Source organism: Oncorhynchus mykiss, chromosome 11, assembly GCF_013265735.2.
Source record: "Oncorhynchus mykiss isolate Arlee chromosome 11, USDA_OmykA_1.1, whole genome shotgun sequence".
NCBI classification, from domain to species: domain Eukaryota; kingdom Metazoa; phylum Chordata; class Actinopteri; order Salmoniformes; family Salmonidae; genus Oncorhynchus; species Oncorhynchus mykiss.
In genome coordinates this window covers 70,025,764-70,050,063 of record NC_048575.1, presented here as the reverse complement: position 1 = coordinate 70,050,063, position 24,300 = coordinate 70,025,764, and the positions used below count along the sequence as shown (strand labels likewise).

General features: G+C 38.2%; 1 protein-coding gene and 15 non-coding genes across 16 annotated transcripts; 1 reads left to right on the top strand and 15 right to left on the bottom strand.

Moving 5' to 3' along the window:
* Window positions 1-43: 43 nt before the first annotated feature.
* On the bottom strand, window positions 44-155 carry trnal-caa. Its single transcript has 2 exons — window positions 118-155; window positions 44-89 (listed from the first exon to the last, which is right to left on the bottom strand). It is a non-coding gene; the product is annotated as a tRNA-Leu (tRNA).
* A 432-nt stretch (window positions 156-587) lies between these two features.
* Window positions 588-699, bottom strand: trnal-caa. The gene is made up of 2 exons: window positions 662-699; window positions 588-633 (listed from the first exon to the last, which is right to left on the bottom strand). It is a non-coding gene; the product is annotated as a tRNA-Leu (tRNA).
* Window positions 700-1,050: 351 nt separating this feature from the next.
* Window positions 1,051-1,162, bottom strand: trnal-caa. Its single transcript has 2 exons — window positions 1,125-1,162; window positions 1,051-1,096 (listed from the first exon to the last, which is right to left on the bottom strand). It is a non-coding gene; the product is annotated as a tRNA-Leu (tRNA).
* Window positions 1,163-1,506: 344 nt separating this feature from the next.
* trnal-caa lies at window positions 1,507-1,618 on the bottom strand. The gene is made up of 2 exons: window positions 1,581-1,618; window positions 1,507-1,552 (listed from the first exon to the last, which is right to left on the bottom strand). It is a non-coding gene; the product is annotated as a tRNA-Leu (tRNA).
* A 350-nt stretch (window positions 1,619-1,968) lies between these two features.
* Window positions 1,969-2,079, bottom strand: trnal-caa. The gene is made up of 2 exons: window positions 2,042-2,079; window positions 1,969-2,014 (listed from the first exon to the last, which is right to left on the bottom strand). It is a non-coding gene; the product is annotated as a tRNA-Leu (tRNA).
* Window positions 2,080-2,408: 329 nt separating this feature from the next.
* trnal-caa lies at window positions 2,409-2,520 on the bottom strand. Its single transcript has 2 exons — window positions 2,483-2,520; window positions 2,409-2,454 (listed from the first exon to the last, which is right to left on the bottom strand). It is a non-coding gene; the product is annotated as a tRNA-Leu (tRNA).
* A 351-nt stretch (window positions 2,521-2,871) lies between these two features.
* trnal-caa lies at window positions 2,872-2,983 on the bottom strand. Its single transcript has 2 exons — window positions 2,946-2,983; window positions 2,872-2,917 (listed from the first exon to the last, which is right to left on the bottom strand). It is a non-coding gene; the product is annotated as a tRNA-Leu (tRNA).
* A 351-nt stretch (window positions 2,984-3,334) lies between these two features.
* Window positions 3,335-3,446, bottom strand: trnal-caa. Its single transcript has 2 exons — window positions 3,409-3,446; window positions 3,335-3,380 (listed from the first exon to the last, which is right to left on the bottom strand). It is a non-coding gene; the product is annotated as a tRNA-Leu (tRNA).
* Window positions 3,447-3,797: 351 nt separating this feature from the next.
* On the bottom strand, window positions 3,798-3,909 carry trnal-caa. Its single transcript has 2 exons — window positions 3,872-3,909; window positions 3,798-3,843 (listed from the first exon to the last, which is right to left on the bottom strand). It is a non-coding gene; the product is annotated as a tRNA-Leu (tRNA).
* Window positions 3,910-4,250: 341 nt separating this feature from the next.
* trnal-caa lies at window positions 4,251-4,362 on the bottom strand. The gene is made up of 2 exons: window positions 4,325-4,362; window positions 4,251-4,296 (listed from the first exon to the last, which is right to left on the bottom strand). It is a non-coding gene; the product is annotated as a tRNA-Leu (tRNA).
* Window positions 4,363-4,691: 329 nt separating this feature from the next.
* Window positions 4,692-4,803, bottom strand: trnal-caa. Its single transcript has 2 exons — window positions 4,766-4,803; window positions 4,692-4,737 (listed from the first exon to the last, which is right to left on the bottom strand). It is a non-coding gene; the product is annotated as a tRNA-Leu (tRNA).
* A 329-nt stretch (window positions 4,804-5,132) lies between these two features.
* trnal-caa lies at window positions 5,133-5,244 on the bottom strand. The gene is made up of 2 exons: window positions 5,207-5,244; window positions 5,133-5,178 (listed from the first exon to the last, which is right to left on the bottom strand). It is a non-coding gene; the product is annotated as a tRNA-Leu (tRNA).
* Window positions 5,245-5,584: 340 nt separating this feature from the next.
* trnal-caa lies at window positions 5,585-5,696 on the bottom strand. The gene is made up of 2 exons: window positions 5,659-5,696; window positions 5,585-5,630 (listed from the first exon to the last, which is right to left on the bottom strand). It is a non-coding gene; the product is annotated as a tRNA-Leu (tRNA).
* Window positions 5,697-6,015: 319 nt separating this feature from the next.
* On the bottom strand, window positions 6,016-6,127 carry trnal-caa. The gene is made up of 2 exons: window positions 6,090-6,127; window positions 6,016-6,061 (listed from the first exon to the last, which is right to left on the bottom strand). It is a non-coding gene; the product is annotated as a tRNA-Leu (tRNA).
* Window positions 6,128-6,477: 350 nt separating this feature from the next.
* Window positions 6,478-6,589, bottom strand: trnal-caa. The gene is made up of 2 exons: window positions 6,552-6,589; window positions 6,478-6,523 (listed from the first exon to the last, which is right to left on the bottom strand). It is a non-coding gene; the product is annotated as a tRNA-Leu (tRNA).
* Window positions 6,590-19,643: 13,054 nt separating this feature from the next.
* LOC110536332 (prostaglandin E2 receptor EP4 subtype-like) lies at window positions 19,644-23,856 on the top strand. Its single transcript, XM_036936243.1, has 2 exons — window positions 19,644-20,747; window positions 22,157-23,856. The coding sequence occupies exons 1-2, from the start codon at window positions 19,968-19,970 to the stop codon at window positions 22,622-22,624; spliced, it is 1,248 nt and encodes a 415-aa protein (XP_036792138.1). The 5' UTR covers window positions 19,644-19,967; the 3' UTR covers window positions 22,625-23,856.
* The last annotated feature ends 444 nt before the right edge of the window (window positions 23,857-24,300 follow it).

Sequence of the window (24,300 nt, the reverse complement as noted above, 5' to 3'; positions counted from 1 at the left end):
TTCAGTTTTGACAAAGAGATACTCTTTTTTAAGGCAAAAGGTGTGTCAGAAGAGGGATTTGAACCCTCGCCTCCAATCCGAGACCAGAATACCCCTGTAACTAGGAAGGATTCTCACCTTGAGTCTGGCGCCTTAGACCACTCGGCCATCCTGACACTTATAAATCCTTAAAATTCATATTTTTTCATGATTCTGTAACATAATGTCTGATATGTCTGATGGAAACATGTAGATAATATTATATTTTTTTTTATATTCATATTTTTTAATGATTCTGTAACATAATGTCTGATATGTCTGATGGAAACATGTAGATTATAAGATACAAAGAAAAAGAAACAAAAAATGGTAAAAGCTAATGAAAGATATAGTAAAAAACATTTTTCAAAGGAATTTGAGTAACTTATTGAATTCTAAACTAGGCATATGTTGACATGTATTGAACTATTATTCCCGTTTCATGTGTTTTCTGTTCTCAAACTATGACATCTATCAAACTATTAATCACTGTTCATGTGTTTTCCTTTCACCATTTGGAGAATTTTTCAGTTTTGACAAAGAGCTACTCTTTTTTAAGGCAAAAGCTGTGTCAGAAGAGGGATTTGAACCCTCGCCTCCAATCGGAGACCAGAATACCCCTGTAACTATGAAGGATTCTCACCTTGAGTCTGGCACCTTAGACCACTCGGCCATCCTGACAACTACAAAACCTTAAAATTCATATTTTTTCACGATTATGTAACATAACATCTGATATGTCTGATGGTTACATGCAGATCTTAAGATACAAAGAAAAATAAACAAAAAAATGTTAAAAGCTAATGAAAGATATAGTAAAAAACATTTTTCAATGGAATTTGAGTAACTTATTGAATTCTAAACTAGGCATATGTTGACATGTATTGAACTATTATTCCCGTTTCATGTGTTTTCTGTTCTCAAACTATGACATCTATCAAACTATTAATCACTGTTCATGTGTTTTCCTTTCACCATTTGGAGAATTTTTCGGTTTTGACAAAGAGCTACTCTTTTTTAAGGCAAAAGCCGTGTCAGAAGAGGGATTTGAACCCTCGCCTCCAATCGGAGACCAGAATACCCCTGTAACTAGGAAGGATTCTCACCTTGAGTCTGGCGCCTTAGACCACTCGGCCATCCTGACAACTACAAAACCCTAAAATTCATAATTTTTCACGATTATGTAACATAACATCTGATATGTCTGATGGTTACATGCAGATCTTAAGATACAAAGAAAAAGAAACAAAAAATGTTAAAAGAAAGAAAAAGTAAAAAACATTTTTCAATGGAATTTGAGTAACTTATTGAATTCTAAACTAGGCATATGTTGACATGTATTGAACTATTATTCCCGTTTCATGTGTTTTCTGTTCTCAAACTATGACATCTATCAAACTATTAATCACTGTTCATGTGTTTTCCTTTCACCATTTGGAGAATTTTTCGGTTTTGACAAAGAGCTACTCTTTTTTAAGGCAAAAGCTGTGTCAGAAGAGGGATTTGAACCCTCGCCTCCAATCGGAGACCAGAATACCCCTGTAACTAGGAAGGATTCTCACCTTGAGTCTGGCGCCTTAGACCACTCGGCCATCCTGACACTTACAAATCCTTAAAATTCATATTTTTTAATGATTCTGTAACATAATGTCTGATATGTCTGATGGAAACATGTAGATAATAAGATACAAAGAAAAAGAAACAAAAAATGTTAAAAGCTAATGAAAGATATAGTAAAAAACATTTTTCAAAGGAATTTGAGTAACTTATTGAATTCTAAACTAGGCATATGTTGACATGTATTGAACTATTATTCCCGTTTCATGTGTTTTCTGTTCTCAAACTATGACATCTATCAAACTATTAATCACTGTTCATGTGTTTTCCTTTCACCATTTGGAGAATTTTTCGGTTTTGACAAAGAGCTACTCTTTTTTAAGGCAAAAGCTGTGTGAGAAGAGGGATTTGAACCCTCGCCTCCAATCGGAGACCAGAATACCTAGTAACTAGGACGGATTCTCACCTTGAGTCTGGCGCCTTAGACCACTCGGCCATCCTGACAACTACAAAACCTTAAAATTCATATTTTTTCACGATTATGTAACATAACATCTGATATGTCTGATGGTTACATGCAGATCTTAAGATACAAAGAAAAAGAAACAAAAAATGTTAAAAGCTAATGAAAGATATAGTAAAAAACATTTTTCAATGGAATTTGAGTAACTTATTGAATTCTAAACTAGGCATATGTTCCCGTTTCCTGTGTTTTCTGTTCTCAAACTATGACATCTATCAAACTATTAATCACTGTTCATGTGTTTTCCTTTCACCATTTGGAGAATTTTTCGGTTTTGACAAAGAGCTACTCTTTTTTAAGGCAAAAGCTGTGTCAGAAGAGGGATTTGAACCCTCGCCTCCAATCGGAGACCAGAATACCCCTGTAACTATGAAGGATTCTCACCTTGAGTCTGGCACCTTAGACCACTCGGCCATCCTGACAACTACAAAACCTTAAAATTCATATTTTTTCACGATTATGTAACATAACATCTGATATGTCTGATGGTTACATGCAGATCTTAAGATACAAAGAAAAATAAACAAAAAAATGTTAAAAGCTAATGAAAGATATAGTAAAAAACATTTTTCAATGGAATTTGAGTAACTTATTGAATTCTAAACTAGGCATATGTTGACATGTATTAAACTATTATTCCCGTTTCATGTGTTTTCTGTTCTCAAACTATGACATCTATCAAACTATTAATCACTGTTCATGTGTTTTCCTTTCACCATTTGGAGAATTTTTCGGTTTTGACAAAGAGCTACTCTTTTTTAAGGCAAAAGCCGTGTCAGAAGAGGGATTTGAACCCTCGGCTCCAATCGGAGACCAGAATACCCCTGTAACTAGGAAGGATTCTCACCTTGAGTCTGGCGCCTTAGACCACTCGGCCATCCTGACAACTACAAAACCTTAAAATTCATAATTTTTCACGATTATGTAACATAACATCTGATATGTCTGATGGTTACATGCAGATCTTAAGATACAAAGAAAAATAAACAAAAAAATGTTAAAAGCTAATGAAAGATATAGTAAAAAACATTTTTCAATGGAATTTGAGTAACTTATTGAATTCTAAACTAGGCATATGTTGACATGTATTGAACTATTATTCCCGTTTCATGTGTTTTCTGTTCTCAAACTATGACATCTATCAAACTATTAATCACTGTTCATGTGTTTTCCTTTCACCATTTGGAGAATTTTTCGGTTTTGACAAAGAGCTACTCTTTTTTAAGGCAAAAGCTGTGTCAGAAGAGGGATTTGAACCCTCGCCTCCAATCGGAGACCAGAATACCCCTGTAACTATGAAGGATTCTCACCTTGAGTCTGGCACCTTAGACCACTCGGCCATCCTGACAACTACAAAACCTTAAAATTCATATTTTTTCACGATTATGTAACATAACATCTGATATGTCTGATGGTTACATGCAGATCTTAAGATACAAAGAAAAATAAACAAAAAAATGTTAAAAGCTAATGAAAGATATAGTAAAAAACATTTTTCAAAGGAATTTGAGTAACTTATTGAATTCTAAACTAGGCATATGTTGACATGTATTGAACTATTATTCCCGTTTCATGTGTTTTCTGTTCTCAAACTATGACATCTATCAAACTATTAATCACTGTTCATGTGTTTTCCTTTCACCATTTGGAGAATTTTTCGGTTTTGACAAAGAGCTACTCTTTTTTAAGGCAAAAGCTGTGTCAGAAGAGGGATTTGAACCCTCATCTCCAATCGGAGACCAGAATACCCCTGTAACTAGGACGGATTCTCACCTTGAGTCTGGCGCCTTAGACCACTCGGCCATCCTGACAACTACAAAACCTTAAAATTCATATTTTTTCGCGATTATGTAACATAACATCTGATATGTCTGATGGTTACATGCAGATCTTAAGATACAAAGAAAAATAAACAAAAAAATGTTAAAAGCAATTGAAAGATATAGTAAAAAACATTTTTCAATGGAATTTGAGTAACTTATTGAATTCTAAACTAGGCATATGTTGACATGTATTGAACTATTATTCCCGTTTCATGTGTTTTCTGTTCTCAAACTATGACATCTATCAAACTATTAATCACTGTTCATGTGTTTTCCTGTTTCCATTTTCGGTTTTGACAAAGAGCTACTCTTTTTTAAGGCAAAAGGTGTGTGAGAAGAGGGATTTGAACCCTCGCCTCCAATCGGAGACCAGAATACCCCTGTAACTAGGAAGGATTCTCACCTTGAGTCTGGCGCCTTAGACCACTCGGCCATCCTGACAACTACAAAACCTTAAAATTCATATTTTTTCACGATTATGTAACATAACATCTGATATGTCTGATGGTTACATGCAGATCTTAAGATACAAAGAAAAAGAAACAAAAAATGTTAAAAGCTAATGAAAGATATAGTAAAAAACATTTTTCAATGGAATTTGAGTAACTTATTGAATTCTAAACTAGGCATATGTTCCCGTTTCATGTGTTTTCTGTTCTCAAACTATGACATCTATCAAACTATTAATCACTGTTCATGTGTTTTCCTTTCACCATTTGGAGAATTTTTCGGTTTTGACAAAGAGCTACTCTTTTTTAAGGCAAAAGCTGTGTCAGAAGAGGGATTTGAACCCTCGCCTCCAATCGGAGACCAGAATACCCCTGTAACTAGGACGGATTCTCACCTTGAGTCTGGCGCCTTAGACCACTCAGCCATCCTGACAACTACAAAACCTTAAAATTCATATTTTTTCACGATTATGTAACATAACATCTGATATGTCTGATGGTTACATGCAGATCTTAAGATACAAAGAAAAAGAAACAAAAAATGTTAAAAGCTAATGAAAGATATAGTAAAAAACATTTTTCAATGGAATTTGAGTAACTTATTGAAATCTAAACTAGGCATATGTTCCCGTTTCATGTGTTTTCTGTTCTCAAACTATGACATCTATCAAACTATTAATCACTGTTCATGTGTTTTCCTTTCACCATTTGGAGAATTTTTCGGTTTTGACAAAGAGCTACTCTTTTTTAAGGCAAAAGCTGTGTCAGAAGAGGGATTTGAACCCTCGCCTCCAATCGGAGACCAGAATACCCCTGTAACTAGGAAGGATTCTCACCTTGAGTCTGGCGCCTTAGACCACTCGGCCATCCTGACACTTACAAATCCTTAAAATTCATATTTTTTCATGATTCTGTAACATAATGTCTGATATGTCTGATGGAAACATGTAGATAATAAGATACAAAGAAAAAGAAACAAAAAATGTTAAAAGCTAATGAAAGATATAGTAAAAAACATTTTTCAATGGAATTTGAGTATCTTATTGAATTCTAAACTAGGCATATGTTGACATGTATTGAACTATTATTCCCGTTTCATGTGTTTTCTGTTCTCAAACTATGACATCTATCAAACTATTAATCACTGTTCATGTGTTTTCCTGTTTCCATTTTCGGTTTTGACAAAGAGCTACTCTTTTTTAAGGCAAAAGGTGAGTCAGAAGAGGGATTTGAACCCTCGCCTCCAATCAGAGACCAGAATACCCCTGTAACTAGGAAGGATTCTCACCTTGAGTCTGGCGCCTTAGACCACTCGGCCATCCTGACAACTACAAAACCTTAAAATTCATATTTTTTTACGATTATGTAACATAACATCTGATATGTCTGATGGTTACATGCAGATCTTAAGATACAAAGAAAAAGAAACAAAAAATGTTAAAAGCTAATGAAAGATATAGTAAAAAAAAAATTTCAATGGAATTTGAGTAACTTATTGAAATCTAAACTAGGCATATGTTCCCGTTTCATGTGTTTTCTGTTCTCAAACTATGACATCTATCAAACTGTTCATGTGTTTTCCTTTCACCATTTGGAGAATTTTTCGGTTTTGACAAAGAGCTACTCTTTTTTAAGGCAAAAGGTGTGTCAGAAGAGGGATTTGAACCTTCGCCTCCAATAGGAGACCAGAACACCCCTGTAACTAGGAAGGATTCTCACCTTGAGTCTGGCGCCTTAGACCACTCAGCCATCCTGACGCTGACAAATCCTTAAAATTCATATTTTTTCATGATTCTGTAACATAATGTCTGATATGTCTGATGGAAACATGTAGATAATAAGATACAAAGAAAAAGAAACAAAAAATGTTAAAAGCTAATGAAAGATATAGTAAAAAACATTTTTCAATGGAATTTGAGTATCTTATTGAATTTTAAACTAGGCATATGTTGACATGTATTGAACTATTATTCCTGTTTCATGTGTTTTCTGTTCTCAAACTATGACATCTATCAAACTATTAATCACTGTTCATGTGTTTTCCTTTCACCATTTGGAGAATTTTTCGGTTTTGACAAAGAGCTACTCTTCATTAAGGCAAAAGGTGTGTCAGAAGAGGGATTTGAACCCTCGAATCCAATAGGAGACCAGAACACCCCTGTAACTAGGAAGGATTCTCACCTTGAGTCTGGCACCTTAGACCACTCGGTCATCCTGACACTTATAAATGCATAAAATTCGTATTTTTTCTTGATTCTGTAACATTATGTCTGATATGTCTGATGGAAACATGTAGATAATAAGATACAAAGAAAAAGAAACAAAAAATGTGAAAAGCTAATGAAAGATATAGTAAAAAACATTTTTCAATGGAATTTGAGTAACTTATTGAATTCTAAACTAGGCATATGTTGACATGTATTGAACTATTATTCCCGTTTCATGTGTTTTCTGTTCTCAAACTATGACATCTATCAAACTATTAATCACTGTTCATGTGTTTTCCTGTTTCCATTTTCGGTTTTGACAAAGAGCTACTCTTTTTTAAGGCAAAAGCTGTGTCAGAAGAGGGATTTGAACCCTCGCCTACAATCAGAGACCAGAATACCCCTGTAACTAGGAAAGATTCTCACCTTAGACCACTCGGCCATCCTGACAACTACAAAACCTTAAAATTCATATTTTTTCACGATTATGTAACATAACATCTGATATGTCTGATGGTTACATGCAGATCTTAAGAGACAAAGAAAAATAAACAAAAAATGTTAAAAGCTAATGAAAGATATAGTAAAAAAAATTTTTCAATGGAATTTGAGTAACTTATTGAATTCTAAACTAGGCATATGTTGACATGTATTGAACTATTATTCCCGTTTCATGTGTTTTCTGTTCTCAAACTATGACATCTATCAAACTATTAATCACTGTTCATGTGTTTTCCTTTCACCATTTTTCATTATTGACAAAGAGCTACTTTTTTAAGGCAAACGCTCTGTCAGAAGAGGGATTTGAACCCTTCCCTCTAACACTGAGATCAGAATACCCCTTTAAGTAGGAAGGATTCTAGTCTGGAGCCTTAGACCACTCAGCCATCCTGACAACTATGAAAACATAATATTCATATTGAGCAAGGTCAGGACCGAATTTTGCTCACAGTCTTTGTTTAAGATATTATAAAGATTTATTGTACAGATATATTGTTTTACCCTAATTCTGACTAAAACTACACACATCATTAATAATAATTTTATGATCCTAATCAATTTCATACAATTATATGTTTTCAGGGTGGAATATTCTAATCATTAATTTAGACATATAAATTCCATTAACAATCCACCCTTAATGACTAAATAATACACACTGATACCTCAAATACAATATGGAAACATAAATGGTATACAAGAATAATTCAAAACAATACTTTTAACAAAGGCAAATCAAATTTATTTGTCACATACACATGGTTAGCAGATGTTAATGCGAGTGTAGCGAAATGCTTGTGCTTCTAGTTCCGACAATGCAGTAATAACCAACGAGTAATCTAACCTAACAATTCCAAAACTACTTCCTTATACACACAAGTGTAAAGGGATAAAGAATATGTACATAAAGATATATGAATGAGTGATGGTACAGAACGGCGTAGGCAAGATACAGTAGATGGTATCAAGTACAGTATATACATATGAGATGAGTAATGTAGGGTATGTAAACAAAGTGGCATAGTTTAAAGTGGCTAGTGATACATGTATTACATAAAGATGCAGTAGATCATATAGGGTACAGTATATACATATACATATGAGATGAGTAATGTAGGGTATGTCAACATTATATTGAGTAGCATTGTTTAAAGTGGCTAGTGATGTATTTTACATCAATTTCCATCAACTCCCATTATTAAAGTGGCTGGAGTTGAGTCAGTGTCAGTGTGTTGGCAGCAGCCACTCAATGTTAGTGGTGGCTGTTTAACAGTCTGATGGCCTTGGAGATAGAAGCTGTTTTTCAGTCTCTCGGTCCCTGCTTTGATGCACCTGTACTGACCTCGCCTTCTGGATGATAGCGGGGTGAACAGGCAGTGGCTCGAGTGGTTGTTGTCTTTGATGATCTTTATGGCCTTTCTGTGACATCGGGTGTTGTAGATGTCCTGGAGGGCAGGTAGTTTGAATGTACATACATGTATGTACATTCGATATTCATCAATGACTGTTATAGGCCTATATCCAAATATAACGCTTCCTGTTAAGATTTTTATTACAATCTTCATAAAAAAAACAGTCTTAAACATTAAAAACAGTCTTATTCAACATTGGCTCCTCGTAGTTAATAGAAATGGAGCCCTCTCCTAGGCCTGGAGGCCTGTATTCGTCATCCACTGTCCGGAGCTCGGAATCGGATCGTACCTCACCATCTGTTGCGTCATTGTTCTCTCCAGAGTCCCGGTAATCAAACCTCTCACACAGGGGACCAAACAACATCCACACAGAACCAAAACACTCATACAGGTAAAAGTCGCCCACAACACAGTGATGATGACATTTTTCCATTTCCCAAACATACTGTCAAACCAATTTGTTAGAGAATTATCCACCCCAGAGTTTTCTGCTAATTCGTGAGCTAATCTGGTTAAACCAGCCAGGGCCTTGGTCACTGATCTGTCTGGAGCTGTGTTATTGGGGATGAAAGTACAACATTCTAATCTGAATATCACACACACCCCACGCTTTTCAGCCAGCAAAATATCCAATGCTATTCTATTCTGCCAAACCATCGAACTAGTTGCAGCTGTTTGTTCTGCTAACCCTTTTATCGCCTCTCTAGTATAGTTGATGAAACGCTGTTGGTTATTGTAGATATAATTGATCCAATCTACATTTTTATTGAGAGTTTACCATCAGAAGATGCTTGATTCCAATCCAATCCAATCCAGCCCATATCTGATTCCTAGCTTTGAACTCATCAGGCACCCCCTTGGAACTCCAATGCTATCAATAATGGTAATTCGTACCTTTATGCAATACTTCCCTCGCTCCGGATTACAGTCAAAACCCCTCACCTTCACTATACTCCATCTTCCTCCATACTGGATATGTGGATTTATATAGCCCTCTCTCTCGGTGTGAGCTATGACCTGTTTCCATGAACTACACGGGGACCTGCACATATATATTCCATAATGGCTCACAGTCCTAGACTGCCAAGGGGTCAGAGACCCCATTTTGGTCTACATAGAACTCAACTGAGACATCCTTCCCTATCTCTACTCTCACTTCCTGTTTACCCAGATTAAGTTATCTTTTATGCTTGGTTAATACAAAATCCTCATCTTCTACACTATGGGTCAAGTTACCACCTTCTTCCTACTCGGATAGGTCATGGTGTATTAGGAATATGGCTCCCACAATCAGACCACAATCAGATCAGACCTATCAGCAATCCTGTAAAGCCCCACCCTTTCACAGAGAACATATCATCAGCTAGAGGCTACTTTCACTTTTATGAACGCACACAGGGAGGATAGGGCGGGTTAGGGAATCTTCGTTAGAGAGGTGACCTCCAAACCTTATTGGTATTCGGTTCTTCTCCTAACTCTGTGATTGTTCGCCAGTGTCAGTGTGTCTTACCCTCTTGCAATGTGTGACATGAACCCAGGTAGCTCTTTCAGATATTCTCACCGCGAAGGCTGTCACCAGGAGTACTTGATATGGCCCCTCCCACTGTGGCTGCTTCCAGTCTATTCCCCTCAGAGACTGGATCCACATGGAATGAGTGAATCACCTTCTCCTGTAATTCACCTGTTGGACACAAAATCTTGGAAACCTTGGTTTGGTTAACAAACAGTCTTCTCATGTGTTCTGCTAGTATATCTTCAACTTCTATGTCTATTTGTTCTGGTCCTTAACTCTGGCCTTCTATTTGTTCTACCTGATTAGCTAAACTGTCATCCATTATTTAAAGACTTAGATCATAGTAAACCAACTCTAGGGATAATATCTTGACCTAATATTTTAGTTACCATAATCGTGTCCGCCAAGTAAGTTGGGAACGCTTCTACCCATTTGCTATATCTATTATATACATAAACAATTGTTTTTATTTTTTATTATCCAAAAGGCCACAAAGTGTGTCCTAACCTAACCCCTCCTGTTGATACATGGCTCTGCCCATGTATCAATAATGGCGCATGTCTAAACAGTGACTTAGGTAAGATTAGTAAATTATCCTTATGTTTGACATTATCTTGTAGGATCGTCCCTTTCATTTTCCACATGTCCAATTCTCCCTGGGGCGTTCGTTCTTGGCTATCCTGTAGCAATTCACTGTCAAGTGTCTTTTCTTCTTTAGGATTTATCTGTGCTGCTTCGTATGGTTTTTAATGCCTATGTGCTTGTCTGTGTAAATAGTCACCTTTCTCCCCTATCTTATTTGGCAGGCACTCGTCAATGCTATTATTTTGGCCTGTTGTGCAGAATCATTTCTGGGCAATGGTTCAGTGTCTAACACCTTAGTTCCTGAAACCAACTAAGCTTTCATTCCCCTTTTGTCTCCACTCAGTAACTGTTATCTACCCATTCTGTATCACTTTTATCTTCTCTCCTCATGCTACTCCTCAACCATCAAGGTCTCAGCAGTGCGGGGAGGGCTTCTCCGTCTGCCCATCCTACTATCTGTCTGTCGCTCTTTCTCATAACAGTCAGTATCAAATATGGGTTGTTTCCAAAGATTTACTAAATGTCTCACTGTCTCCTTGTCTGAACTCATGGATTTTTAGAAAAATCACCTGTCTATGGTGGCTATCTCTAAGGTTATTACATAGTTTGATTAAGGTTATCTCGATGCTCTCAATGATCCTGAATCACCACAGTCATATATCCCTGTCCTGTTGGCTTAGATTAGGTTCTAAATAATTAACATAAGTCTACCATTAATCCAAGGCTTTGTCATTTCTTTCTTCTCATTGGTTGAAATTACAAATATGTCAAAGAACTCTAAACTCGTTCATAATTATCCATTACACATATTAACTTAAAATCAGTATCACAAATGACCTTACATTCATTATCCAAATGGCCCTCCCATGAGGCTGATCAGACCACAAAGGAAAGCCACGATAGAGTTCAAAAGTCATAACACCCTTTTAGAGTCGTGTTTCATACTATATTATACAAATGAAAGAAAAACCATCAAACATTTTCTACATGTTGTATCCCAGGTTCCCAGAACATTCCCTTTATCTAAAGAATTCACGTGTTTAATTAAAACTCAGAAAATAAACTTATAATATTCTATATGTGTGTGTACCCCTTTAAGATATCGTCTCTAGGAAACATGGAAATCTCCTCAAACTTAAAGGCTAAAAACAAACGAAACATTTCCAGGCCTTTTCAATTTGGTAGAAACATGCTGTCACACCTTGACATTAGTATTCTTTGTTTTCCTTGTTATTTTGGTTAGGTCAGGGTGTGACATGGGTGATGTATTGTTTTTGTCTCATCTAGGGTGTTTGTACTGTCTAGGGTGTTTTGTAGATTTATGGGGTTGTGTTCATTCTAGGTGTTTATGTAAGTCTATGGTTGCCTAGATTGGTTCTCAATCAGAGGCAGGTGTTTATCGTTGTCTCTGATTGGGAACCATATTTAGGCAGCCATATTCTTTGGGTATTTTGTGGGTGATTGTTTCCTGTGTCAGTGTTTGTGCCACACGGGACTGTTTCGTTGCCAGTTCACTTTATTATTTTGTATTTGTGTTCATGTTTAGTTTTTCTTATTAAAAACCATGGACACCGACCACGCTGCGTATTGGTCCGATCCTTGTTTCATAGTTTGAGGAAATCTGCCGTGACACATGCCTCTATCTCACTCGCTCCCTACAAGATTACAGCCCCCAGAAAACATTCCAAAGAAAGACAATGAAGCACTCCTTTTCACAGAAAAAAACCACTTGGTCATCATTCATTATGCTACCCCGATTCAGAGACCCAAACGTTTACTACAAAGAAAACCTAATAATAATGATAATTCCATTGTACTCCCTCCAATCATTAATTTTAAATTTCCTCAATGGTTATATGTACTTAATTTAACATGCGCTACCCTTGGATACAATACTGTACTTTAAATCTATGAAATTCACCTACTACTTGACTAGTTTAGCCCAAGCTTGCTTTTCAACATTAAAACCTATTCAGTCTTTCTTCAAACAGTCTCTCAAAATGCTTGATAGGAATATCCTGCCTCACACACACACAACTATGATTAATGTTCACTGTCCCTGTAAAATAAAATGAACTCAACCTGCAATCCACTTTACTGACCTGACATTGTTCCACGTAATGGAAACTTTAACTTTCTGTTCCAGTTGGTGTTACTGCAATAATCAAACCAATAATGAATAACCAGAAACTATCACAAAACTTTTACGATTCAACTATTCAGACCTGAATCTCTTACAGCCAAGTATAGCCTAGTGGGCGCGACTAACTCTCCTCTTCTTACCAGTGGACAAAAATATAACCTCTCCTCCAACCATGTTCTGCCTTACCGCTATCGTACGATTAAAACCAAACTTTACAACTGTCCCTTCTCTTTCGGCTTCACCCTTATGAAATGTCAATACTTAAAAGTAACATGTGAGTCGCCAAATATATGACCTACATCAGTCAATCCATAAGAAAAAAAACACAATTCGATGGGCACAACTCTATCGCAATTATCTCTCTGCTATTATTTAGAATTCATTAGATTTACGTAACTGTCTCTTCTATGATCCAGCCATTTAAAATCAACCCAATTCTCAATACGTTATTCCAGCAGATCATTTAGGCAAGACAAAGTATTACATCGAAATCGCTTCGCTATTATTTAGAGTGAATTAGTCTTTCAATTTAACCTAAACAAGCTATTAAAACAGTTTATATCTTAAACAAACACTAACAACCATATCTTTCCAGGCCAAACATATCAATAGTGACAGAGACGCAAATAACCCTGTTATTATAATTGTCTGTAGTCGTAAACTCAGGCACGTACTACTGAGACAATTCCCAGAAAATAGCCCTGATTTTAAGGTCCAAGCGTTTCCCCAGCGAGCATTCCCATTAATCTCGCTCTCGTTGTCTCTGCCTCTCTCTTTCTCTCCTGATTGTCGTGCCTGTCCTTCCCCTTATGTTTGCAATTGAGGTGGTTGTGTCCTACTCGGTCACAATGTTTACAGGGAGCCTTACACTCTCTGGCGAAATGTCCTGTCTCATCGCAATTGAAACATTTTCTATCATCTGATCCTGTCCATTTTTCCCTTCTCTCTTAGGTCCCTTCCCCTTAAGGCCTCCTTTATGTTTTGTCTACAATTACCCCGATAGTTACTGGCAGATGCTCTGACTCAACCTGTTCTCTCTGTTTACAAACTCTGTGATTATGGCCTACTTTATTGCAGTGTTTACACAGTGCCTCACAATCTCTAGCTAAATGACCTGGTTTGTGACAGTTAAAGCATCTATCTCCGCCTTCCTATTGACTGTCTCTATCCACTTTTCTCAACTTTCTCCCTTCCTCTACCTCTATACACTTTCTCAATAAGGTTGCTAAATCCTGTCCTCCTTTCTGTGCCTCTTCCTCTCTTCCTCCCTCAGCTCCCCGAGGACCAGCATAAAGGGGAGGGGGTACGGGACGGGCGGCACCTGATGCGGCTGACTCCGTTTCATCACCACCACCTCGTCGTCTGGATTTCCCCTCTCCCCCTGGTCTGCCAGGGAGGGATATAATTTGGGTTTAGGCGATGTCTCTGTGGGAGACGTGGGAGTCCTCTCTGTCTGCTCCTGGCTACCTAATTCTTCCTCCTTAATAGCTCCCTTTTTCTTTGCCCCCTCCGCTCTTTCCCTAGCTTCAGCCAGCCAAATACGAGCATGTCGAGCCCTTCTGTCCGTTGCTCTTCTACCTTGTCCCCACAAACCCTATTTATTTGTTTAATCATTGATTCCAGTTTTTCTATATTTAAACGTCCGTCAAATTCATAGTTTTTTCTCCATTTGGGGCCAAAATAGATGTTCCTCTTATCTTTTCCCTGCATATATTTCCCATCTCCTGTTAATTCCGGGACCTCCTTTGAGGATTTACTACCCATGTTTAGTACAACCTTGTAGTTACTATGCTTTATTCTCACAATCTATGTCTATGTATTTCTATGATCTATGTATGTGCTCTTTTCCCGTTATCCAATTACTATAGTTACTCTCCTGCACAATCTATGTATGTGTCTCTTTACTCTCTTACTCATTTGCTATCTTCCTTTACTATTGTATATTCTCTTAACCTATGTGTGTTTTTCCTTTCCACAAAATTCTAAAAATGGTTCAACAGGTTAGAATGCCCTATGGGAATTTTTTAACACCTAAACTACACAAAAACAATCAAAAATATATTTCTGAATGTAGCCCGAGCGTCAATTCCCCATAATTCGTGAATAAAAGCAATGTAGGTTAGATTCCATCACCGTCTCTGCCGACCTTAGATATATACCGGCCTGTTATAGAACCCCAATGTCAGGGGACAGGTCTTTAATTTACGGGTCAATGACCCGCCCGTGCACGGATTTCGGTGTGGTACCTTCGGACGGCAGGGACAGGTATTGGAATTCGGCTCGAAGGACCAAATTGTCACGAGAATTATGTTCTCAATGTTCATAACCCATTTCTATTAAACTACTCGGTCTGCAACCCAGAATTTGTAAGATACTGGTTGAATGAAACAGACAGAGGCCCAGCTAAAATAGTCAAAATGTTTATTCACGAGAGCGCTGGATCGTTGTACAAAACCTTTGATTTTATACTAGCTCCTTACGCACATACTTTTGCACACAAACAGAAGGTATCCTACGCACATACTGTATCAATACCCAGCCGACAAAGATTAGGGACCGTGAGAAGCACTCCCTGCCCTCCCTCAAGATTAGGGGATACACACTGCCCTCTCCCAAATCTCTCAGAGGCCCCTAGCAAGGTCGGCACCGAATTTTGCTCAGACAGTTTGTGTTAAGATACTAAGAAGATATATTGTACAGATATATTGTTTTACCCTAATTCTGACTAAAATTACACACATCCTTTATTATAATTTTACTGACTAAAACTATACACATCATTAATAATACTTTTATGATTCTAATCAATTTCATACAATTATATGGTTTCAGGGTGGAATATTCTAATCATTCATTTAAACATATGAATTCCATTAAAAAGGGTCATAGTTATCAGGATGGACGAGTGGTCAAAGGTGCCAAACTTAAGGTGGGAAGCCTTCCTGGTTATAGGGGTTTCCTGATTGGAGGAGAGGGTTCAAATCACTCTTCTGAAAAGTTATTTCCTAAAAAGTAGTTTTTTGTCAACATTGACAAATAGTGAAAGAAAAACACATGAATAGTGATTGATATTTTGCTAGATGTCATCATTTGAGAACAGAAAACACAGGAAACGTGAATAACCGTTCGATACAGGTCATCATATGGCCAGCTTAGAATTCACTCACCTCCGCAATTTCCTTAAAAAAATGTTTTTTACTATATCTGTCATTAGCTTTTAGCATTTTTTTGGCTTCCGTTCTTTGTATCTGAAGGTTTTATAGTTGTCAGTATGGCAGAGTGGTCTAAGGTGACAGAATCAAGGTGAGAAGCATTCCTGGTTACAGGGTTTTTCTGATTGAAGGGGATGGTTCAAATCCCTCTTCTGACATACCTCTTTCCAAAAAAAAAGCATTTTGTCAACATTGAGAATTTCTCCAAATAGTGAAAGGAATACACATGAATAGTGATTAATAGTTTGATAGATGTCATAATTTGAGAACAGAAAACAAATGAAACGGGAAAAATCGTTCGATACATGTCATCTTAAGCCTAGCTTTTAACATTTTTAAGTTCTGGATGTTTCAATCAGACAGATCAGACTTTATGTTACAGAATACTGATAGATACTTTGTATCTTATTATCTATATGTTTTGTTACATAATCGTGAAAAAATATGAATTTTAAGGGTTGATAGTTGTCAGGATGGCCAAGCAGTCTAAGGCATCAGACTCAAGGTGGAAAGTCTTCCTGGATATATGGGTATTCAGGTGTCTGATTGAAGGAGAGGGATCAAATCCCTCTGTTGACATATCATTTTTCTATAAAAGTTGCTTTTTGTCAACACTGAGAATTTCTGAAAATGGTGAAAGCAAAACACATGAACAGTGATTAATAGTTTGATAGATGTCATAATTTTAAAATTGAAAAAACATGAAATTGGAATAATCGTTTGATACAGGTCATCAGGTCATCATATGCCTAGCTTAGAATTCACTAAGTTATGCAAATTCCTTAAAATATATATTTTTACTATATCTTTCATTACCTTTTAACATTTTTTTGTTTTCCGTTCTTTGTATCACTTTTCAATCCTGACAACTATAAAGATTTAAAATGATTCTGTTTTTCACTATTCTGTCACATAAAGTTTGATCTATAGGTAGGATTCATGCGGGACTTAAGCTACACAGAATTGAAAACAAAAAAATGAAATGAGATTTGAAACCATGCCTCCAATCGGTGACCAGAATACACATATACAGGTTTATCCAGAAAGACTTCTCACCTTGACTACCACTCAGCCATCCTGACAACTTAAAGCACTTAATATTCTGATATGTTTTTCACTATTCGTTATCATGAAGTCTGAACTGTAGGTATGATATATGCATGACTTAAACTACTAATAATGAAAAATGACAACATTCTAAAATGTAATAAAACAAAGAGTAAAAACTGTTTTTTTAAGTACATCTATTAAGTGAGCACATTCAAAGCCATAGGTCATTGATGACCTGTGTAAAACAATTATTCCCGTTTCATGTGTTTTGTTTTCACCATTTGGGGCAGTCCTCTATGTAGATTGTTTAAGTCTGAGTTCCTTAGGGAAATTCACTGTCAGAAGTGGGATTTTAACCCACGCCTCCATTCGGAAACCAGAATACCCATATCTCCAAGAAGGATTCACTCCTTGAGTCCAGTGCCTTAGACAACTAGGCCATCCTGACAACAGTAAATAGACATTTCTGTTATATATTTTAGACTATTCCGTAATCTAATGTCTGGACTGTAGGTAAGCATCTCTTATATATACATATATAGCTTACCTACAGTCCAGATATTACAGTGCCTTGCGAAAGTATTCGGCCCCCTTGAACTTTGCGACCTTTTGCCACATTTCAGGCTTCAAACATAAAGATATAAAACTGCATTTTTTTGTGAAGAATCAACAACAAGTGGAACACAATCATGAAGTGGAACGACATTTATTGGATATTTCAAACTTTTTTAACAAATCAAAAACTGAAAAATTGGGCGTGCAAAATTATTCAGCCCCCTTAAGTTAATACTTTGTAGCGCCACCTTTTGCTGCGATTACAGCTGTAAGTCGCTTGGGGTATGTCTCTATCAGTTTTGCACATCGAGAGACTGACATTTTTTCCCATTCCTCCTTGCAAAACAGCTCGAGCTCAGTGAGGTTGGATGGAGAGCATTTGTGAACAGCAGTTTTCAGTTCTTTCCACAGATTCTCGATTGGATTCAGGTCTGGACTTTGACTTGGCCATTCTAACACCTGGAAATGTTTATTTTTGAACCATTCCATTGTAGATTTTGCTTTATGTTTTGGATCATTGTCTTGTTGGAAGACAAATCTCCGTCCCAGTCTCAGGTCTTTTGCAGACTCCATCAGGTTTTCTTCCAGAATGGTCCTGTATTTGGCTCCATCCATCTTCCCATCAATTTTAACCATCTTCCCTGTCCCTGCCGAAGAAAAGCAGGCCCAAACCATGATGCTGCCACCACCATGTTTGACAGTGGGGATGGTGTGTTCAGGGTGATGAGCTGTGTTGCTTTTACGCCAAACATAACGTTTTGCATTGTTGCCAAAAAGTTCAATTTTGGTTTCATCTGACCAGAGCACCTTCTTCCACATGTTTGGTGTGTCTCCCAGGTGGCTTGTGGCAAACTTTAACCGACACTTTTTATGGATATCTTTAAGAAATGGCTTTCTTCTTGCCACTCTTCCATAAAGGCCAGGTTTGTGCAATATACAACTGATTGTTGTCCTATGGACAGAGTCTCCCACCTCAGCTGTAGATCTCTGCAGTTCATCCAGAGTGATCATGGGCCTCTTGGCTGCATCTCTGATCAGTCTTCTCCTTGTATGAGCTGAAAGTTTAGAGGGACGGCCAGGTCTTGGTAGATTTGCAGTGGTCTGATACTCCTTCCATTTCAATATTATCACTTGCACAGTGCTCCTTGGGATGTTTAAGGCTTGGGAAATCTTTTTGTATCCAAATCCGGCTTTAAACTTCTTCACAACAGTATCTCGGACCTGCCTGGTGTGTTCCTTGTTATTCATGATGCTCTCTGCGCTTTTAACGGACCTCTGAGACTATCACAGTGTAGGTACATTTATACGGCGACTTGATTACACACAGGTGGATTGTATTTATCATCATTAGTCATTTAGGTCAACATTGGATCATTCAGAGATCCTCACTGAACTTCTGGAGAGAGTTTGCTGCACTGAAAGTAAAGGGGCTGAATAATTTTGCACACCCAATTTTTCAGTTTTTGATTTGTTAAAATAATTTGAAATATCCAATAAATGTCGTTCCACTTCATGATTGTGTCCCACTTGTTGTTGATTCTTCACAAAAAAATACAGTTTTATATCTTTATGTTTGAAGCCTGAAATGTGGCAAAAGGTCGCAAAGTTCAAGGGGGCCGAATACTTTCGCAAGGCACTGTATATATATATATATATATATATAAAGTTAAAAATGTATATATTTTAAATGTATTAGTCGTATGTAAGTGATAAGTGATTCTGTTTTAGGAAGCCGTTGATGGGCCTATTATGTTGAAACCACACAATAATATAAATTATACCTAGCTACCTACTGTAACGGGCCTTTGCTTACATAACGTGTTATTTCTGTTTCTGCTGCAATAATGTTACTGATGTGCTGTACTGAAATATTACATTTTAAAAATGATATAAATCTCAGATATGCAGAGAGCATCCCGGAATTTCTGTGGGCATCATGGAAAGTAATCATGGAAAGTGAGGAACTCTAAACCTTTGTGCGTTTAAGAAGCAAACTACTTCTAAGAGGTATTGACAGCTGGAGGCTTGGAGCAGGGGGCGGGGCAGTGCTCATGCAGAGGGGAATTTAAAACCACACAGACTCAATCATATCAGTGAACTGTAGATTACACAGGCAGACGAGTGAGCATGACTTTTAAACATGGATCAGTCATTTGTAAACGTCAATGGACAGGGGATAAGACAATGACGTCGACGGGTTACAGATACTTGGACAAAATCAACTGAACAACGAAACAACAGTTTTAAAGGCGTTCTAACTTCTGTTGTGAATATGTTGATTCAGCTCACATTCAGGATGAAGATTTCAATCATGTTTGATACGCTTCACTTTTGTAGATACCATGCCTAATGCATCTACTGTATTTCTTATTGGGAAATATTAACGACAGCCTATAATGCAACTAAATATTTGTTTAAAATGAGTAACAACACTGTGACCGGGAGGATCATGATCCCGACTATACCGTCCATCATGTTTATTTTCGGTGTGGTGGGAAATGTCATTGCCATCGTGGTACTCTGCAAATCCAGGAAAGAACAGAAGGAGACCACGTTCTACACGCTGGTATGCGGTCTGGCGGTTACAGACCTTTTGGGGACACTCCTAGCCAGTCCCGTCACCATCGCAACCTATGTGAAAGGCTCGTGGCCAGGCGGGGAGCCACTGTGCCAGTATTTTGGATTCATCATGCTTTTCTTCTCTCTAGCGGGGCTCAGCATTATATGCGCTATGTCCGTGGAGAGATACTTGGCGATAAACCACGCGTATTTCTACAACGACTATGTGGATCAGAGACTGGCGGGCATGACGCTTCTGGCTATTTACATCTCCAACGTGCTTTTCTGCGCTCTACCTAGCATGGGTCTGGGACAAGTCAAAAAGCAGTACCCACAAACCTGGTGCTTCATAGAGTGGCGGAGCAACGTGAGTACCGATGCCGCCTTTTCATATATGTACGCGGGGTTCAGTTCGATTCTAATTCTAGCCACAGTTATCTGTAACGTTCTGGTATGCGGTGCTCTGATTCGAATGCACCGGCGGTTTGTCCGGAAGATGTCATTGTGGACAGACCCCGGACGAAACACAGAACCGAGAAGGAGACGCAGCTTCGGGCATCTGGCCGGCGCAGAGATCCAGATGGTGATTGTACTCATTTGTACCTCAGCGGTGGTGCTTATATGCTCCATTCCACTTGTTGTAAGTTTCTCTTCTCACTTTGTGAACCATTTTATTTATTTTTCCTATTCGCAGAAAGGCCATTTTAAAACTTTGTGCGCACGATTTAAATGTACGCACGAGTTGATATTTTACGCACGAGTTGATATTTTACGCACATTGTGAATGTAAGTTAGAGTCCGTTGTTTTCTCATAGTTTATGTACATAGTAGTGTAATACGTGTTCTGAGTGTACAAAACAATAGGAACACCTGATCTTTCCATGACAGAGACTGGGCCAGTATCCCTGTGGAATGCTTTCGACACCTTGTAGAGTTAATGCCTGGACGAATTGAGGCTGTTCTGATGACAAAGGGTGTGCAACTCAATATTAGGAAGGGGTTCCTAATGTTCGTACACTCTGTGTACACTGAGTGTACAAAACATTAAGGACACATTCCTAATATTGAATTGCACTTGCCACTTTTGTCCTTAGAACAGCTTCAATTCGTCCAGACATTAACTCTACAAGTTGTGGAAAGCATTCCACAGGGATGCTGGCCCATGTTGACTTCAATGCTTCCCACAGTTGTGTCAAGTTGGCTGAATGTCCTTTGGTTTGTGGACCATTCTTGATACACACGGGAAACTGTTGAGCATGAAAAAACGAGCAGCATTGTAGTTCTTTACACAGACCAGTGCTCCTGGCACCTACTACCATACCCGTTCAAAGGCATTTAAATCTTGTCACTACAGTGCCCCTTCACCCTCTGAATGACACACATACACAATCCATGTCTCAATTCGTAAAAATCCTTGAAGTCAACATCTCCTCCTCTTCATCTACAAATTGTATAACTGCCTTAATTTAGCTGAGCCCCAAGAAGGCAGCAGCTACTGGGGATCCATAATACATACAAATACAAATCTACACTGATTGAAGTGACATCAGAAAAGGCATCATGAATCCTTTCACCTGGATTCATCTGGTCAGTCTGAAAGATCTGGTGTTCCTAATGTTTTGTACACTCATTTCATTCTGCTTTGTGTACCAGCACTGACTTAGCTGATAAATTCTTTGTTGAGGGAAAATGTACTTGATATGTGATGTGTTGTTGTCTCACCTAGCTATCTGACGATGAATGCACTAATTGTAAGTCGCTTTGGTTGAGTGTCTTCTAAATGACTAAAAAGTAAAATATCACACACGGTCGCACACACACATGGTCGCACACACACACATGCACGCCACACAAATAGGCATCATTAGTTATGTGTGGTGTGTGTGTTAGTTGTGTATGTTTTTACTGAGTGCCACACCTGGTGTTCCCCTTGGGCAGAATTCAATCAGATTAAATTAAATTTCTCTTGCAGATGTAGGTGTCAAAAAGCTGTATAAAAACATAAGCATCAATGTCAATTAAATCCCATTTATTCCCTCTCCTTTGCAGGTGCAAGTGTTTCTGAACCAGATTTATAAGACTCCGGTGGAGCTGAGACTGGAGAAGAACCCAGATCTACGGGCGATCCGCTTCGCCTCATTCAACCCCATCCTGGACCCCTGGATCTACATCCTCCTCCGCAAGGCCGTGCTCCTCAAGCTCATTGAGCAGATCAAGTGTCTGTTCTGTAAGATAGGAGCACAGAGACAGCAGAGACAGGGAGCACAGAACTGCCACTGCATTGATGAACACCAGCTCCACTCCATCATCTCTTCACAAGAGTTCCCGTCATTGGTGTCCCGTGAGCTGAAGGAGGTGTCCAGCACCTCTCAGGTCGTCCTCTACCTTCCTGATGGAAGCTGTCATCACACAGGAGAGCAGGTTGGGCTCCGCAATTCCTCTGTCCAAGACCCCCAAAGTTCTTATTTGTCAGAACAGAGTACAGAGGATGGGAGGAGGATGGGAGGAGAGAGGTGACAAACCTAACCAGGGACCCCTCTGGTGTGGGAGGACAGACCACTCAGTCATGTGTGAAAGAACAGGCTCTTCATGTGTTGCTAAGTAATGAGACGGTACAGGAGAAATGCATATAGATCTTGTGTATTTGGAATCCCATGAACGGTTACTTCAACTAAGACTCCTCATATTATTGTGAAGTTTCTGTGAGTCAGAGGGATGTCCACACATACATTGACAACACTGCCTTCAGACTGCCAAAGATGGCTTTTCAGACAGCTTCTGCTCTCCTAAGGGACTTATTCGGTTAGCGGAAGTGTTAGTGCCAACAGAAATAGATTGGCTCCCAGGATGACTCATTTGACATCCTCTAAAGACAAGGAATGGCACATTTAAACAATGTTGAAAAGCTTTTGGTAAGCCAGACAGGAGGAAGGACAAACAAGAGAGAGACAACTGTGAGAGAGAGAGAGGATGTCTGCTCCACTTTGATGTCAAGCTACCTCGACCAGAAACATCAATGTTTGTTTGTTTTTCCTGTCTTCTCGCACAGGTCAGAGAGCAAGGCAGTAAGAGCAGAGCAGCTTCTCCATGGCCTAAAGGGGCATTGGCTGTACACTGTAGCTAAACAGTTTAACACTAGCTTCTTTCAATCATTGTAAAAACTGTGAGTTAGTATTTAGAGTATTTAAGCTACAATGATTGAGATGTACAGAATAGTTATTTCGATTCATTGAAAGGAATGTAGTATAGGGCCTGTCATTACGTGCCAAACTGCCATGAAACCAAGGAAAAGTCAGTTCTCACAAAACGATATGTCTGTAGAAGGTTTGCTGTTCAGAGATACACTTCACTTGACTGTTTTGCATCACATAATAGCTTTAGAGAGTTAATGTATAGTGCAGTATTGTCTGTAATTTGCCAAACTCTGTATATGTATTTCTATTACTCTGGTATCAGTTTTTGAACGTTTATCAGATTATCAGTAATTCACCTAAGTATTGTCATTGTCATTATTTAGTGATTTACGCAATCAGCCTGGTCTCATGTATACTAGTATACATAAACCAGGGACACCAGATTAGTATGACATGTTATGTTTGGTATGATTACATAAGACAGAAGGTTACTTAAGGAAAAATGAAAGGAGGGCGGTTAGTTGGCGGTGTATAAAGCAAACGTCTAGCGCGAACGTCTAGCGCGAACGTCTAGCGCGAACGTCTAGCGCGAACGTCTAGCGCGAACGTCTAGCGCGAACGTCTAGCGCGAACGTCTAGCAACCCAAAGGTTGCGCGTGCGAATCTCATCACGGACAACTTTAGCATTTTAGATAATTAGCAACTTTGCACCTACTTAGTATGTTAGCTAACCTTTCCCCTAACCCTAACTTTAACCTAACTCATAAGCTTAACCCCTAGCCGAGCTAACATTAGCCAGCTAGCTAACATTAGCCAGCTACCTGAGATCAGGTTGATGTAATTTCTTCTCTATGAGAAGTTTCAAGTAATTCAATCCCGCCATGAAATGTTACAATAGCATAATATGAAAGGTCCTTGTCAATTTTTTAATATTATGTTCTGCCATATCTGTAAACCCCCTAAAATGACAGATGTTTTTCATTTTAAATCCAATATGCTTTTGTTGTATCCACCCGATAGAATATTAATTTAAGCAATACATTCTAAAAATGAATTCAA

Bases quoted from the DNA above. Each gene is read 5' to 3' on its own strand.
- LOC110536332 (XM_036936243.1), top strand. From the start codon at position 19,968: ATGAGTAACAACACTGTGACCGGGAGGATCATGATCCCGACTATACCG. The intron at 20,748-22,156 runs GTAAGTTTCTCT...TCTCCTTTGCAG, and splicing joins TATGCTCCATTCCACTTGTT to GTGCAAGTGTTTCTGAACCA.